The 18,688-nt window shown below is 46.6% G+C and overlaps 1 protein-coding gene across 1 annotated transcript in view; it reads left to right on the top strand.

Moving 5' to 3' along the window:
- The window catches only part of rcor1 (REST corepressor 1), a 28,011-nt gene that overhangs the window by 5,291 nt on the left and 4,032 nt on the right, over nucleotides 1-18,688 (top strand). Inside the window, exons 7-12 of the mRNA XM_083924411.1 lie at nucleotides 2,120-2,198; nucleotides 3,840-3,890; nucleotides 7,083-7,229; nucleotides 7,939-8,016; nucleotides 10,395-10,452; nucleotides 11,116-11,393. Of these exons, the coding sequence (XP_083780537.1) occupies nucleotides 2,120-2,198; nucleotides 3,840-3,890; nucleotides 7,083-7,229; nucleotides 7,939-8,016; nucleotides 10,395-10,452; nucleotides 11,116-11,393 (691 nt within the window). The remainder of the gene's footprint in view (nucleotides 1-2,119; nucleotides 2,199-3,839; nucleotides 3,891-7,082; nucleotides 7,230-7,938; nucleotides 8,017-10,394; nucleotides 10,453-11,115; nucleotides 11,394-18,688) is intronic.

Here is an 18,688-nt window from a genome sequence, read left to right as displayed (position 1 = left end):
CACAGGTAACAGTCACAGGTAACAGTCACAGGTAACAGCACAGGTAACAGCACAGGTAACAGTCACAGGTAACAGCACAGGTAACAGCACAGGTAACAGTCACAGGTAACAGTCACAGGTAACAGTCACAGGTAACAGTCACAGGTAACAGCACAGGTAACAGTCACAGGTAACAGTCACAGGTAACAGTCACAGGTAACAGTCACAGGTAACAGTCACAGGTAACAGCACAGGTAACAGTCACAGGTGACAGTCACAGGTGACAGCACAGGTAACAGTCACAGGTAACAGCACAGGTAACAGCACAGGTAACAGTCACAGGTAACAGTCACAGGTAACAGTCACAGGTGACAGTCACAGGTGACAGTCACAGGTGACAGTCACAGGTGACAGTCACAGGTGACAGTCACAGGTGACAGTCACAGGTAACAGCACAGGTAACAGTCACAGGTGACAGTCACAGGTAACAGCACAGGTAACAGCACAGGTAACAGCACAGGTAACAGTCACAGGTAACAGTCACAGGTGACAGTCACAGGTGACAGTTACAGGTGACAGTCACAGGTGACAGCACAGGTAACAGCACAGGTAACAGAACAGGTAACAGTCACAGGTAACAGTCACAGGTAACAGTCACAGGTGACAGCACAGGTAACAGTCACAGGTAACAGTCACAGGTGACAGTTACAGGTGACAGTCACAGGTAACAGCACAGGTAACAGTCACAGGTAACAGAACAGGTAACAGTCACAGGTAACAGTCACAGGTAACAGTCACAGGTAACAGTCACAGGTAACAGTCACAGGTAACAGTCACAGGTAACAGTCACAGGTAACAGTCACAGGTAACAGCACAGGTAACAGTCACAGGTAACAGCACAGGTAACAGTCACAGGTGACAGTCACAGGTAACAGCACAGGTAACAGTCACAGGTAACAGTCACAGGTAACAGCACAGGTAACAGTCACAGGTGACAGTCACAGGTAACAGTCACAGGTAACAGCACAGGTAACAGTCACAGGTAACAGCACAGGTAACAGCACAGGTAACAGTCACAGGTAACAGCACAGGTAACAGTACAGGTGACAGTACAGGTAACAGTCACAGGTAACAGAACAGGTAACAGTCACAGGTGACAGTACAGGTAACAGTCACAGGTAACAGAACAGGTAACAGTCACAGGTGACAGCACAGGTAACAGTCACAGGTGACAGCACAGGTAACAGCACAGGTAACAGCACAGGTAACAGTACAGGTGACAGTACAGGTAACAGTCACAGGTAACAGAACAGGTAACAGTCACAGGTGACAGTACAGGTAACAGTCACAGGTAACAGAACAGGTAACAGTCACAGGTGACAGCACAGGTAACAGTCACAGGTGACAGCACAGGTAACAGCACAGGTAACAGCACAGGTAACAGTACAGGTGACAGTACAGGTAACAGTCACAGGTAACAGAACAGGTAACAGTCACAGGTGACAGCACAGGTAACAGTCACAGGTAACAGAACAGGTAACAGTCACAGGTGACAGTACAGGTAACAGTCACAGGTGACAGCACAGGTAACAGTCACAGGTGACAGTACAGGTAACAGTCACAGGTAACAGTCACAGGTAACAGTCACAGGTAACAGTCACAGGTAACAGCACAGGTAACAGTCACAGGTAACAGTCACAGGTAACAGTCACAGGTAACAGCACAGGTAACAGTCACAGATGACAGTCACAGGTAACAGTCACAGGTAACAGTCACAGGTAACAGTCACAGGTGACAGTCACAGGTAACAGTCACAGGTAACAGTCACAGGTAACAGTCACAGATGACAGTCACAGGTAACAGTCACAGGTAACAGCACAGGTAACAGTCACAGGTAACAGTCACAGGTAACAGTCACAGGTGACAGTCACAGGTAACAGCACAGGTGACAGTCACAGGTAACAGTCACAGGTAACAGTCACAGGTAACAGTCACAGGTGACAGCACAGGTAACAGTCACAGGTAACAGTCACAGGTAACAGCACAGGTGACAGCACAGGTAACAGTCACAGGTGATGTTGATGTTTTTAATGAAAGTGTAAACTTGTTGTTATTGTTGTTGTTGTTGTTGTTGTTTCAGTGACGATGACGTCGAGGACAAAGGTGTGAATCCTCCGAGTGACTCTGAGTACGAACCAAACAAAGACGACAAGAAGGAGGTAAACAACTGTTTACTCTTTACTGTAAACAACTGTTTACTCTTTACTGTAAACAACTGTTTACTCTTTACTGTAAACAACTGTTTACTCTTTACTGTAAACAACTGTTTACTCTTTACTGTAAACAACTGTTTACTCTTTACTGTAAACAACTGTTTACTCTTTACTGTAAACAACTGTTTACTCTTTACTGTAAACAACTCTTTACTCTTTACTGTAAACAACTCTTTACTCTTTACTGTAAACAACTCTTTACTCTTTACTGTAAACAACTCTTTACTCTTTACTGTAAACAACTGTTTACTCTTTACTGTAAACAACTGTTTACTCTTTACTGTAAACAACTGTTTACTGTAAACAACTGTTTACTCTTTACTGTAAACAACTGTTTACTGTAAACAACTCTTTACTGTAAACAACTGTTTACTCTTTACTGTAAACAACTGTTTACTCTTTACTGTAAACAACTGTTTACTGTAAACAACTGTTTACTCTTTACTGTAAACAACTCTTTACTGTAAACAACTGTTTACTCTTTACTGTAAACAACTCTTTACTGTAAACAACTGTTTACTCTTTACTGTAAACAACTGTTTACTGTAAACAACTGTTTACTCTTTACTGTAAACAACTGTTTACTGTAAACAACTGTTTACAGTAAACTACTCTTTACTGTAAACAACTGTTTACTCTTTACTGTAAACAACTGTTTACTCTTTACTGTAAACAACTGTTTACTGTAAACAACTGTTTACTCTTTACTGTAAACAACTGTTTACTCTTTACTGTAAACAACTGTTTACTGTAAACAACTGTTTACTCTTTACAGTAAACAACTGTTTACTCTTTACTGTAAACAACTGTTTACTCTTTACTGTAAACAACTGTTTACTGTAAACAACTGTTTACTCTTTACTGTAAACAACTGTTTACTGTAAACAACTGTTTACTCTTTACTGTAAACAACTGTTTACTCTTTACTGTAAACAACTCTTTACTGTAAACAACTGTTTACTGTTTACTGTAAACAACTGTTTACTCTTTACTGTAAACAACTGTTTACTCTTTACTGTAAACAACTCTTTACTGTAAACAACTGTTTACTGTTTACTGTAAACAACTGTTTACTCTTTACTGTAAACAACTGTTTACTCTTTACTGTAAACAACTCTTTACTGTAAACAACTGTTTACTCTTTACTGTAAACAACTGTTTACTCTTTACTGTAAACAACTGTTTACTGTAAACAACTGTTTACTCTTTACTGTAAACAACTCTTTACTGTAAACAACTCTTTACTGTAAACAACTGTTTACTGTTTACTGTAAACAACTGTTTACTCTTTACTGTAAACAACTGTTTACTCTTTACTGTAAACAACTCTTTACTGTAAACAACTGTTTACTCTTTACTGTAAACAACTGTTTACTCTTTACTGTAAACAACTGTTTACTCTTTACTGTAAACAACTCTTTACTGTAAACAACTGTTTACTGTTTACTGTAAACAACTGTTTACTCTTTACTGTAAACAACTGTTTACTCTTTACTGTAAACAACTGTTTACTCTTTACTGTAAACAACTGTTTACTGTAAACAACTGTTTACTGTAAACAATTATTTACTGACCTGTCTTCACCAGGTGAGTTCTGGATCAGAGGGGTCAGAGGTCAAACCAGCTCTTGGACTGAAGGTAACTACACCTGAACTACACCAGAACTACACCTGAACAACACCAGAACCACACCTGAACTACACCAGAACTACACCAGAACTACACCTGAACTACACCAGAACTACACCAGAACTACACCAGAACTACACCTGAACTACACCAGAACTACACCAGAACAACACCTGAACTACACCAGAACTACACCTGAACTACACCAGAACTACACCAGAACTACACCTGAACTACACCAGAACTACACCAGAACTACACCAGAACTACACCAGAACTACACCTGAACTACACCAGAACTACACCAGAACTACACCAGAACTACACCTGAACTACACCAGAACTACACCTGAACTACACCTGAATCACACCAGAACTACACCAGAACTACACCTGAATCACACCAGAACTACACCTGAATCACACCAGAACTACACCTGAATCACACCTGAACTACACCAGAACAACACCAGAACTACACCAGAACCACACCTGAACTACACCAGAACAACACCTGAACTACACCTGAACTACACCAGAACAACACCAGAACTACACCATAACTACACCAGAACTACACCTGAACTACACCTGAACTACACCTGAACTACACCTGAACAACATCCGAACAACACCTGAACAACACCTGAACAACACCTGAACAACACCTGAACTACACCTGAACTACACCTGAACTACACCAGAACACCATAACTACACCAGAACTACACCTGAACTACACCAGAACTACACCTGAACTACACCTGAACTACACCAGAACTACACCAGAACTACACCAGAACTACACCTGAACTACACCAGAACTACACCAGAACTACACCAGAACTACACCAGAACTACACCTGAACTACACCAGAACTACACCAGAACTACACCAGAACTACACCTGAACTACACCAGAACTACACCAGAACTACACCAGAACTACACCTGAACTACACCAGAACTACACCTGAACTACACCTGAATCACACCAGAACTACACCAGAACTACACCTGAATCACACCAGAACTACACCAGAACTACACCAGAACTACACCAGAACAACACCAGAACTACACCTGAATCACACCTGAACTACACCAGAACAACACCAGAACTACACCAGAACCACACCTGAACTACACCAGAACAACACCTGAACTACACCTGAACTACACCTGAACTACACCAGAACAACACCATAACTACACCATAACTACACCAGAACAACACCTGAACTACACCTGAACTACACCTGAACTACACCTGAACAACATCCGAACAACACCTGAACAACACCTGAACAACACCTGAACAACACCTGAACTACACCAGAACACCATAACTACACCAGAACTACACCTGAACTACACCAGAACAACACCTGAACTACACCTGAACAACACCTGAACTACACCAGAACAACACCAGAACTACACCTGAACTACACCTGAACTACACCTGAACAACATCCGAACAACACCTGAACAACACCTGAGCTACACCTGAACAACATCCGAACAACACCTGAACTACACCAGAACACCATAACTACACCAGAACTACACCTGAACTACACCAGAACTACACCTGAACTACACCTGAACAACATCCGAACTACACCAGAACACCATAACTGCACCAGAACTACACCTGATCAACACATGAACTACACCTGAACTACACCTGAACAACTAACCCTGTAATGACCTGTCTGTCTCTCTGACCACAGACGGGCAGTAATGACCTGTCTGTCTCTCTGACCACAGACGGGCAGTGATGACCTGTCTGTCTCTCTGACCTGTGATGACCTGTCTGTCTCTCTGACCACAGACGGGCAGTGATGACCTGTCTGTCTCTCTGACCTGTAATGACCTGTCTGTCTCTCTGACCACAGACTGGCAGTGATGACCTGTCTGTCTCTCTGACCTGTAATGACCTGTCTGTCTCTCTGACCACAGACGGGCAGTAATGACCTGTCTGTCTCTCTGGCCTGTAATGACCTGTCTGTCTCTCTGACCACAGACGGGCAGTGATGACCTGTCTGTCTCTCTGACCACAGACGGGCAGTAATGACCTGTCTGTCTCTCTGGCCTGTAATGACCTGTCTGTCTCTCTGACCACAGACGGGCAGTAATGACCTGTCTGTCTCTCTGGCCTGTAATGACCTGTCTGTCTCTCTGACCACAGACGGGCAGTGATGACCTGTCTGTCTCTCTGACCACAGACGGGCAGTAATGACCTGTCTGTCTCTCTGGCCTGTAATGACCTGTCTGTCTCTCTGACCACAGACGGGCAGTAATGACCTGTCTGTCTCTCTGGCCTGTAATGACCTGTCTGTCTCTCTGACCACAGACGGGCAGTAATGACCTGTCTGTCTCTCTGGCCTGTAATGACCTGTCTGTCTCTCTGACCACAGACGGGCAGTGATGACCTGTCTGTCTCTCTGACCACAGACGGGCAGTAATGACCTGTCTGTCTCTCTGGCCTGTAATGACCTGTCTGTCTCTCTGACCACAGACGGGCAGTAATGACCTGTCTGTCTCTCTGGCCTGTAATGACCTGTCTGTCTCTCTGACCACAGACGGGCAGTGATGACCTGTCTGTCTCTCTGGCCTGTAATGACCTGTCTGTCTCTCTGGCCTGTAATGACCTGTCTGTCTCTCTGACCACAGACGGGCAGTGATGACCTGTCTGTCTCTCTGACCTGTAATGACCTGTCTGTCTCTCTGACCACAGACGGGCAGTGATGACCTGTCTGTCTCTCTGACCACAGACGGGCAGTGATGACCTGTCTGTCTCTCTGGCCTGTAATGACCTGTCTGTCTCTCTGACCACAGACGGGCAGTGATGACCTGTCTGTCTCTCTGGCCTGTAATGACCTGTCTGTCTCTCTGACCACAGACGGGCAGTGATGACCTGTCTGTCTCTCTGGCCTGTAATGACCTGTCTGTCTCTCTGACCACAGACGGGCAGTAATGACCTGTCTGTCTCTCTGACCACAGACAGGCAGTAATGACCTGTCTGTCTCTCTGACCTGTAATGACCTGTCTGTCGCTCTGGCCTGTAATGACCTGTCTGTCTCTCTGACCACAGACGGGCAGTAATGACCTGTCTGTCTCTCTGGCCTGTAAAGACCTGTCTGTCTCTCTGACCACAGACGGGCAGTAATGACCTGTCTGTCTCTCTGACCACAGACGGGCAGTAAGGCGTCCCAGCGGCTGAAGAAACGTCCCCCCAGAGGAATGTTCCTGAATCAACAGGACGTCGTTTCACTGTCGTCTTCGTCGGCTCAGGGACTCATCAGGCACCTGGACGGACAGCTGGTGTCCATCAAGAGACAGGTCTGTCCACCTGTCTGTCTGTCCACCTGTCTGTCTGATCACCTGTCTGTCTGTCTGTCTGTCTGTCCACCTGTCTGTCTGTCCACCTGTCTGTCTGTCTGTCAGCTGGTGTCCATCAAGAGACAGGTCTGTCTGACCACCTGTCTGTCTCACCACCTGTCTGTCTGACCACCTGTCTGTCTCACCACCTGTCTGTCTGTCCACCTGTCTGTCTGTCTGTCTGACTGTCTGGTCACCTGTCTGTCTGACCACCTGTCTGTCTGTCTGGTCACCTGTCTGTCTGATCACCTGTCTGTCTCTCTGGTCACCTGTCTGTCTGATCACCTGTCTGTCTCTCTGGTCACCTGTCTGTCTGATCACCTGTCTGTCTCTCTGATCACCTGTCTGTCTCTCTGGTCACCTGTCTGTCTGATCACCTGTCTGTCTGTCTGGTCACCTGTCTGTCTGATCACCTGTCTGTCTCTCTGGTCACCTGTCTGTCTGATCACCTGTCTGTCTCTCTGGTCACCTGTCTGTCTGATCACCTGTCTGTCTCTCTGGTTACCTGTCTCTCTGGTCACCTGTCTGTCTCTCTGGCCACCTGTCTGTCTCTCTGGTCACCTGTCTCTTTGGCCACCTGTCTGTCTCTCTGGTCACCTGTCTCTCTGGCCACCTGTCTGTCTCTCTGGTCACCTGTCTGTCTGATCACCTGTCTGTCTCTCTGTTTCAGATTCAGTCCATCAAACAGTCGAACGGTTGTCTGAAGGAGAAAATCAGCTCAGGAGTCGAGGAGTTCAGGCAGCCTGAGGTAACCATGGCAACGCAGGTGGCAACGCAGCAACGCAGCAGTTGCTGGTTGTCTGTTGGTGTTGCTGGTGTTGCTGGTTGTCTGTTGGTGTTGCTGGTTGTCTGTTGGTGTTGATGGTCGTCTGTTGGTGTTGCTGGTTGTCTGTTGGTGTTGCTGGTTGTCTGCTGGTGTTGCTGGTTGTCTGTTGGTGTTGCTGGTCGTCTGTTGGTGTTGCTGGTTGTCTGTTGGTGTTGCTGGTTGTCTGTTGGTGTTGCTGGTGTTGCTGGTTGTCTGTTGGTGTTGCTGGTTGTCTGTTGGTGTTGCTGGTCGTCTGTTGGTGTTGCTGGTTGTCTGCTGGTGTTGCTGGTTGTCTGTTGGTGTTGCTGGTTGTCTGTTGGTGTTGCTGGTTGTCTGTTGGTGTTGCTGGTCGTATGTTGGTGTTGCTGGTTGTCTGTTGGTGTTGCTGGTTGTCTGCTGGTGTTGCTGGTTGTCTGTTGGTGTTGCTGGTCGTCTGTTGGTGTTGCTGGTTGTCTGTTGGTGTTGCTGGTTGTCTGTTGGTGTTGCTGGTGTTGCTGGTTGTCTGTTGGTGTTGCTGGTTGTCTGCTGGTGTTGCTGGTCGTCTGTTGGTGTTGCTGGTCGTCTGTTGGTGTTGCTGGTTGTCTGCTGGTGTTGCTGGTCGTCTGTTGGTGTTGCTGGTCGTCTGTTGGTGTTGCTGGTCGTCTGTTGGTGTTGCTGGTCGTCTGTTGGTGTTGCTGGTCGTCTGTTGGTGTTGCTGGTCGTCTGTTGGTGTTGCTGGTTGTCTGTTGGTGTTGCTGGTTGTCTGCTGGTGTTGCTGGTTGTCTGTTGGTGTTGCTGGTCGTCTGTTGGTGTTGCTGGTTGTCTGCTGGTGTTGCTGGTTGTCTGTTGGTGTTGCTGGTTGTCTGTTGGTGTTGCTGGTTGTCTGTTGGTGTTGCTGGTCGTCTGTTGGTGTTGCTGGTCGTCTGTTGGTGTTGCTGGTCGTCTGTTGGTGTTGCTGGTCGTCTGTTGGTGTTGCTGGTTGTCTGTTGGTGTTGCTGGTCATCTGTTGGTGTTGCTGGTTGTCTGTTGGTGTTGCTGGTCGTCTGTTGGTGTTGCTGGTTGTCTGTTGGTGTTGCTGGTTGTCTGTTTGTGTTGCTGGTTGTCTGTTGGTGTTGCTGGTTGTCTGTTGGTGTTGCTGGTTGTCTGTTGGTGTTGCTGGTTGTCTGTTGGTGTTGCTGGTCGTCTGTTGGTGTTGCTGGTCGTCTGTTGGTGTTGCTGGTTGTCTGTTGGTGTTGCTGGTGTTGCTGGTCGTCTGTTGGTGTTGCTGGTCGTCTGTTGGTGTTGCTGGTCGTCTGTTGGTGTTGCTGGTTGTCTGTTGGTGTTGCTGGTTGTCTGTTGGTGTTGCTGGTCGTCTGTTGGTGTTGCTGGTTGTCTGTTGGTGTTGCTGGTTGTCTGTTGGTGTTGCTGGTTGTCTGTTGGTGTTGCTGGTCGTCTGTTGGTGTTGCTGGTTGTCTGTTGGTGTTGCTGGTTGTCTGTTGGTGTTGCTGGTTGTCTGTTGGTGTTGCTGGTCGTCTGTTGGTGTTGCTGGTTGTCTGCTGGTGTTGCTGGTTGTCTGTTGGTGTTGCTGGTCGTCTGTTGGTGTTGCTGGTTGTCTGTTGGTGTTGCTGGTCGTCTGTTCGTGTTGCTGGTTGTCTGTTGGTGTTGCTGGTTGTCTGTTGGTGTTGCTGGTGTTGCTGGTTGTCTGTTTGTGTTGCTGGTTGTCTGTTGGTGGTCGTCTGTTGGTGTTGCTGGTCGTCTGTTGGTGTTGCTGGTTGTCTGTTGGTGTTGCTGGTTGTCTGTTGGTGTTGCTGGTCGTCTGTTGGTGTTGCTGGTCGTCTGTTGGTGTTGCTGGTCGTCTGTTGGTGTTGCTGGTTGTCTGTTGGTGTTGCTGGTTGTCTGTTGGTGTTGCTGGTTGTCTGTTGGTGTTGCTGGTCGTCTGTTGGTGTTGCTGGTCGTCTGTTGGTGTTGCTGGTCGTCTGTTGGTGTTGCTGGTCGTCTGTTGGTGTTGCTGGTTGTCTGTTGGTGTTGCTGGTCGTCTGTTGGTGTTGCTGGTTGTCTGTTGGTGTTGCTGGTTGTCTGTTGGTGCTGCTGGTTGTCTGTTGGTGTTGCTGGTCGTCTGTTGGTGTTGCTGGTTGTCTGTTGGTGTTGCTGGTTGTCTGTTGGTGTTGCTGTAGTTGTTGGTTGTCTGTTGGTGTTGCTGGTTGTCTGTTGGTGTTGCTGGTGTTGCTGGTTGTCTGTTGGTGTTGCTGGTCGTCTGTTGGTGTTGCTGGTTGTCTGTTTGTGTTGCTGGTTGTCTGTTGGTGTTGCTGGTCGTCTGTTGGTGTTGCTGTAGTTGCTTTTCTTCATGTTGTTTTTTGTTTCAGGTAAATCAGAAGTTCAACACTCGATGGACGACAGAGGAGCAGCTTCTGGCTGTACAAGGTAACACCTGAACTACCTGTACCCAGGTAACCTGATACACCTGAACTACCTGTTCCCAGGTGAACTGGTGCACCTGAACTACCTGTACCCAGGTGAACTGATACACCTGAACTACCTGTACCCAGGTGAACTGATACACCTGAACTACCTGTACCCAGGTAAACTGATACACCTGAACCTACCTGTTCACAGGTGAACTGATACACCTGAACTACCTGTACCCAGGTGAACTGATATACCTGAACTACCTGTACCCAGGTGAACTGCTGCACCTGAACTACCTGTACCCAGGTGAACTGATACACCTGAACTACCTGTACCCAGGTAAACTGATACACCTGAACTACCTGTACCCAGGTGAACTGATACACCTGAACTACCTGTACCCAGGTGAACTGGTGCACCTGAACTACCTGTACCCAGGTGAACTGGTGCACCTGAACTACCTGTACCCAGGTGAACTGATACACCTGAACTACCTGTACCCAGGTGAACTGATACACCTGAACTACCTGTACCCAGGTGAACTGATACACCTGAACTACCTGTACCCAGGTGAACTGATACACCTGAACTACCTGTACCCAGGTGAACTGATACACCTGAACTACCTGTACCCAGGTGAACTGATGCACTCTCTCCCTCTCATCCAATGACACGCAGCCATCAGGAAGTATGGGCGGGACTTCCAGGCGATCTCAGATGTGATTGGTAACAAGTCGGTGGTCCAGGTGAAGAACTTCCTGGTGAACTACAGACGGAGGTTTAACCTGGACGAGGTTCTGCAGGAGTGGGAGGCCGAGCACGGGGTGGAGGCGGGAGCAGGGGAGGAGGACAAGATGGAGGACAAGATGGAGGACAAGATGGAGGACAAGATGGAGGACAAGATGGAGGAGTGTCCTGCTGAGGAGGACGAGGCTGCTGCCATGGAGACAAAGGAGGTGAGGTTTCTACTGTGACTCTACTGTGACTCTACTCAGACTCTACTGTGACTCTACTGAGACTCTACTGTGTCTCTACTGAGACTCTACTGTGACTCTACTCAGACTCTACTGAGACTCTACTGTGACTCTACTGTGACTCTGCTGAGACTCTACTGTGACTCTACTGAGACTCTACTGTGACTCTACTGTGACTCTACTGTGACTCTACTCAGACTCTACTGTGACTCTACTGTGACTCTACTGTGACTCTACTGAGACTCTACTGTGACTCTACTGTGACTCTGCTGAGACTCTACTGTGACTCTACTGTGACTCTACTGTGACTCTACTGTGACTCTACTCAGACTCTACTGTGACTCTACTCAGACTCTACTGAGACTCTACTGTGACTCTACTGTGACTCTACTGAGACTCTACTGTGACTCTACTGAGACTCTACTGTGACTCTACTCAGACTCTACTGTGACTCTACTCAGACTCTACTGTGACTCTACTCAGACTCTACTGAGACTCTACTGAGACTCTACTGTGACTCTACTGTGACTCTACTGTGACTCTACTGTGACTACTGTGACTCTACTGTGACTCTACTGAGACTCTACTGTGACTCTACTGTGACTCTACTCAGACTCTACTGTGACTCTACTGTGTCTCTACTGTGACTCTACTGTGACTCTACTGTGACTCTACTGTGACTACTGAGACTCTACTGAGACTCTACTGTGACTCTACTGAGACTCTACTGTGACTCTACTGTGACTCTACTCAGACTCTACTGTGACTCTACTGTGACTCTACTGTGACTCTACTGAGACTCTACTGAGACTCTACTGCGACTCTACTGAGACTCTACTGCGACTCTACTGAGACTCTACTGTGACTCTACTGTGACTCTACTGAGACTCTACTGTGACTCTACTGTGACTCTACGGAGACTTTACTGTGACTCTACTGTGACTCTACTGTGACTCTGCTGAGACTCTACTGTGACTCTACTGTGACTCTACTGTGACTCTGCTGAGACTCTACTGAGACTCTACTGTGACTCTACTGTGACTCTACTGTGACTACTGTGACTCTACTGGGACTCTACTGTGACTCTACTGTGACTCTACTGAGACTTTACTGTGACTCTACTGTGACTCTACTGTGACTCTACTGTGACTCTACTGTGACTCTACTGAGACTTTACTGTGACTCTACTGTGACTCTACTGTGACTCCACTGAGACTCTACTGTGACTCTACTGAGACTTTACTGTGACTCTACTGTGACTCTACTGTGACTCTACTGTGACTCTACTGAGACTCTACTGTGACTCTACTGAGACCCTGCTGTGACTCTACTGTGACTCTACTGTGACTCTACTGAGACTCTACTGTGACTCTACTGTGACTCTACTGAGACCCTGCTGTGACTCTACTGTGACTCTACTGAGACCATGCTGTGACTCTACTGTGACTCTACTGTGACTCTACTGAGACTCTACTGAGACTCTACTGTGACTCTACTGTGACTCTACTGAGACTCTACTGTGACTCTACTGTGACTCTACTGAGACTCTACTGAGACTCTACTGTGACTCTACTGTGACTCTACTGAGACTCTACTGTGACTCTACTGAGACCCTGCTGTGACTCTACTGTGACTCTACTGTGACTCTACTGTGTTACTGTGACTCTACTGTGACTCTGCTGTGACTCTACTGAGACTCTACTGTGACTCTACTGTGACTCTACTGTGACTCTACTGAGACTCTACTGTGACTCTAATGTGACTCTACTCAGACTCTACTGTGACTCTAATGTGACTCTACTCAGACTCTACTGAGACTCTACTGTGACTCTACTGAGACTCTACTCAGACTCTACTGTGACTCTGCTGTGACTCTACTGAGACTCTACTGAGACTCTACTGTGACTCTAATGTGACTCTACTCAGACTCTACTGAGACTCTACTGTGACTCTACTGAGACTCTACTCAGACTCTACTGTGACTCTACTGTGTCTCTACTGAGACTCTACTGTGACTCTACTGAGACTCTACTGTGACTCTACTGTGTCTCTACTGTGACTCTACTGAGACTCTACTCAGACTCTACTGTGACTCTACTGTGACTCTACTGTGACTCTACTGGGACTCTACTGTGACTCTACTGAGACTCTACTGTGACTCTACTGGGACTCTACTGTGACTCTACTGAGACTCTACTGTGACTCTACTGTGACTCTACTGTGTCTCTACTGTGACTCTACTGAGACTCTACTGTGACTCTACTGAGACTCTACTGAGACTCTACTGTGACTCTACTGAGACTCTACTGTGACTCTACTGTGACTCTACTGAGACTCTACTGTGACTCTACTGTGACTCTACTGTGACTCTACTGAGACTCTACTGTGACTCTACTGTGACTCTACTGAGACTCTACTGTGACTCTACTGTGACTCTACTGAGACTTAACTGTGACTCTACTGAGACTCTACTGTGACTCTACTGAGACTCTACTCAGACTCTAATGTGACTCTACTGTGACTCTACTGTGACTCTACTGTGACTCTACTGTGATTCTACTGTGACTCTACTGAGACTCTACTGTGACTCTAATGTGACTCTACTGTGACTCTACTCAGACTCTAATGTGACTCTACTGTGACTCTACTGAGACTCTACTGTGACTCTACTGTGATTCTACTGTGACTCTACTGAGACTCTACTGTGACTCTACTGAGACTCTACTGTGACTCTACTGTGACTCTACTGAGACTCTACTGTGACTCTACTGTGACTCTACTCAGACTCTAATGTGACTCTACTGTGACTCTACTGAGACTCTACTGTGACTCTACTGTGACTCTACTGAGACTCTACTGTGACTCTACTGTGACTCTACTGAGACTCTACTGTGACTCTACTGAGACTCTACTCAGACTCTAATGTGACTCTACTGTGACTCTACTCAGACTCTACTGTGACTCTACTGTGATTCTACTGTGACTCTACTGAGACTCTACTGTGACTCTACTGAGACTCTACTGTGACTCTACTGTGACTCTACTGAGACTCTACTGTGACTCTACTGTGACTCTACTGAGACTCTACTGAGACTCTACTGTGACTCTACTCAGACTACTGTGACTCTGAGACTCTACTGAGACTCTACTGTGACTCTACTCAGACTCTACTGAGACTCTACTGTGACTCTACTGTGACTCTACTGTGATTCTACTGAGACTCTACTGTGACTCTACTGTGACTCTACTGAGACTCTACTGTGACTCTACTGAGACTCTACTCAGACTCTACTGAGATTCTACTGTGACTCTACTGTGACTCTACTGAGACTCTACTGTGACTCTACTGAGACCCTGCTGTGACTCTACTGTGACTCTACTGTGACTCTACTGAGACTCTACTGTGACTCTACTGTGACTCTACTGAGACCCTGCTGTGACTCTACTGTGACTCTACTGAGACCATGCTGTGACTCTACTGTGACTCTACTGTGACTCTACTGAGACTCTACTGAGACTCTACTGTGACTCTACTGTGACTCTACTGAGACTCTACTGTGACTCTACTGTGACTCTACTGAGACTCTACTGAGACTCTACTGTGACTCTACTGTGACTCTACTGAGACTCTACTGTGACTCTGAGACCCTGCTGTGACTCTACTGTGACTCTACTGTGACTCTACTGTGTTACTGTGACTCTGCTGTGACTCTGCTGTGACTCTACTGAGACTCTACTGTGACTCTACTGTGACTCTACTGTGACTCTACTGAGACTCTACTGTGACTCTAATGTGACTCTACTCAGACTCTACTGTGACTCTAATGTGACTCTACTCAGACTCTACTGAGACTCTACTGTGACTCTACTGAGACTCTACTCAGACTCTACTGTGACTCTGCTGTGACTCTACTGAGACTCTACTGAGACTCTACTGTGACTCTAATGTGACTCTACTCAGACTCTACTGAGACTCTACTGAGACTCTACTGTGACTCTACTGAGACTCTACTCAGACTCTACTGTGACTCTACTGTGTCTCTACTGAGACTCTACTGTGACTCTACTGAGACTCTACTGTGACTCTACTGTGTCTCTACTGTGACTCTACTGAGACTCTACTCAGACTCTACTGTGACTCTACTGTGACTCTACTGTGACTCTACTGTGACTCTACTGGGACTCTACTGTGACTCTACTGAGACTCTACTGTGACTCTACTGGGACTCTACTGTGACTCTACTGAGACTCTACTGTGACTCTACTGTGACTCTACTGTGTCTCTACTGTGACTCTACTGAGACTCTACTGTGACTCTACTGTGACTCTACTGAGACTCTACTGTGACTCTACTGAGACTCTACTGTGACTCTACTGTGACTCTACTGAGACTTACCTGTGACTCTACTGTGACTCTACTGTGACTCTACTGAGACTCTACTGTGACTCTACTGAGACCCTGCTGTGACTCTACTGTGACTCTACTGTGACTCTACTGAGACTCTACTGTGACTCTACTGTGACTCTACTGAGACCCTGCTGTGACTCTACTGTGACTCTACTGAGACCATGCTGTGACTCTACTGTGACTCTACTGAGACTCTACTGAGACTCTACTGAGACTCTACTGTGACTCTACTGTGACTCTACTGAGACTCTACTGTGACTCTACTGTGACTCTACTGAGACTCTACTGAGACTCTACTGTGACTCTACTGTGACTCTACTGAGACTCTACTGTGACTCTACTGAGACCCTGCTGTGACTCTACTGTGACTCTACTGTGACTCTACTGTGACTCTACTGAGACTCTACTGTGACTCTAATGTGACTCTACTCAGACTCTACTGTGACTCTAATGTGACTCTACTCAGACTCTACTGAGACTCTACTGTGACTCTACTGAGACTCTACTCAGACTCTACTGTGACTCTGCTGTGACTCTACTGAGACTCTACTGAGACTCTACTGTGACTCTAATGTGACTCTACTCAGACTCTACTGAGACTCTACTGAGACTCTACTGTGACTCTACTGAGACTCTACTCAGACTCTACTGTGACTCTACTGTGTCTCTACTGAGACTCTACTGTGACTCTACTGAGACTCTACTGTGACTCTACTGTGTCTCTACTGTGACTCTACTGAGACTCTACTCAGACTCTACTGTGACTCTACTGTGACTCTACTGTGACTCTACTGGGACTCTACTGTGACTCTACTGAGACTCTACTGTGACTCTACTGGGACTCTACTGTGACTCTACTGAGACTCTACTGTGACTCTACTGTGACTCTACTGTGTCTCTACTGTGACTCTACTGAGACTCTACTGTGACTCTACTGAGACTCTACTGAGACTCTACTGTGACTCTACTGAGACTCTACTGTGACTCTACTGTGACTCTACTGAGACTCTACTGTGACTCTACTGTGACTCTACTGTGACTCTACTGTGACTCTACTGAGACTCTACTGTGACTCTACTGTGACTCTACTGAGACTCTACTGTGACTCTACTGTGACTCTACTGAGACTTACCTGTGACTCTACTGAGACTCTACTGTGACTCTACTGAGACTCTACTCAGACTCTAATGTGACTCTACTGTGACTCTACTGTGACTCTACTGTGATTCTACTGTGACTCTACTGAGACTCTACTGTGACTCTAATGTGACTCTACTGAGACTCTACTCAGACTCTACTGTGACTCTACTGAGACTCTACTCAGACTCTACTGTGACTCTACTGTGATTCTACTGTGACTCTACTGAGACTCTACTGTGACTCTACTGAGACTCTACTGTGACTCTACTGTGACTCTACTGAGACTCTACTGTGACTCTACTGTGACTCTACTCAGACTCTAATGTGACTCTACTGTGACTCTACTGAGACTCTACTGTGACTCTACTGTGACTCTACTGAGACTCTACTGTGACTCTACTGTGACTCTACTGAGACTCTACTGTGACTCTACTGAGACTCTACTCAGACTCTAATGTGACTCTACTGTGACTCTACTCAGACTCTACTGTGACTCTACTGTGATTCTACTGTGACTCTACTGTGACTCTACTGTGACTCTACTGAGACTCTACTGTGACTCTACTGAGACTCTACTCAGACTCTAATGTGACTCTACTGTGACTCTACTCAGACTCTACTGTGACTCTACTGAGACTCTACTGTGACTCTACTGTGACTCTACTGAGACTCTACTGTGACTCTACTGTGACTCTACTGAGACTCTACTGAGACTCTACTGTGACTCTACTCAGACTACTGTGACTCTGAGACTCTACTGAGACTCTACTGTGACTCTACTCAGACTCTACTGAGACTCTACTGTGACTCTACTGTGACTCTACTGTGATTCTACTGAGACTCTACTGTGACTCTACTGTGACTCTACTGAGACTCTACTGTGACTCTACTGAGACTCTACTCAGACTCTACTGAGATTCTACTGTGACTCTACTGTGACTCTACTGAGACTCTACTGTGACTCTACTGTGACTCTACTGAGACTCTACTGTGACTCTACTGAGACTCTACTGAGACTCTACTCAGACTCTACTGAGACTCTACTGTGACTCTACTGTGACTCTACTGAGACTCTACTCAGATTCTACTGTGACTCTACTGTGACTCTACTGTGACTCTACTGTGACTCTACTGTGACTCTACTGAGACTCTACTGTGACTCTACTGAGACTCTACTGTGACTCTACTGAGACTCTACTGAGACTCTACTCAGACTCTACTGAGACTCTACTGTGACTCTACTGAGACTCTACTGTGACTTTACTGTGACTCTACTCAGACTCTACTGTGTCTCTACTGTGACTCTACTGTGACTCTACTGTGACTCTACTGAGACTCTACTGAGACTCTACTGTGTCTCTACTGTGACTCTACTCAGACTCTACTGTGACTCTACTGTGACTCTACTGTGACTCTGCTGAGACTCTACTGTGACTCTACTGTGACTCTACTGAGACTCTACTGTGTCTCTACTGTGACTCTACTGTGACTCTACTGAGACTCTACTGAGACTCAACTGTGACTCTACTGTGACTCTACTGAGACTCTACTGTGACTCTACTGTGACTCTACTGAGACTCTACTGTGACTCTACTGAGACTCTACTGTGACTCTACTCAGACTCTACTGTGACTCTACTGAGACTCTACTCAGACTCTACTGAGACTCTACTGAGACTCTACTGAGACTCTACTGTGACTCTACTGTGTCTCTACTGTGACTCTACTGT

The sequence above is a fragment of the Echiichthys vipera genome (assembly GCF_963691815.1).
Source record: "Echiichthys vipera genome assembly, chromosome: 12".
In the NCBI taxonomy this organism is placed as follows: domain Eukaryota; kingdom Metazoa; phylum Chordata; class Actinopteri; order Perciformes; family Trachinidae; genus Echiichthys; species Echiichthys vipera.
Note: the sequence above shows the minus strand (reverse complement) of the source record. Positions and strands in the feature narration are given on the sequence as shown.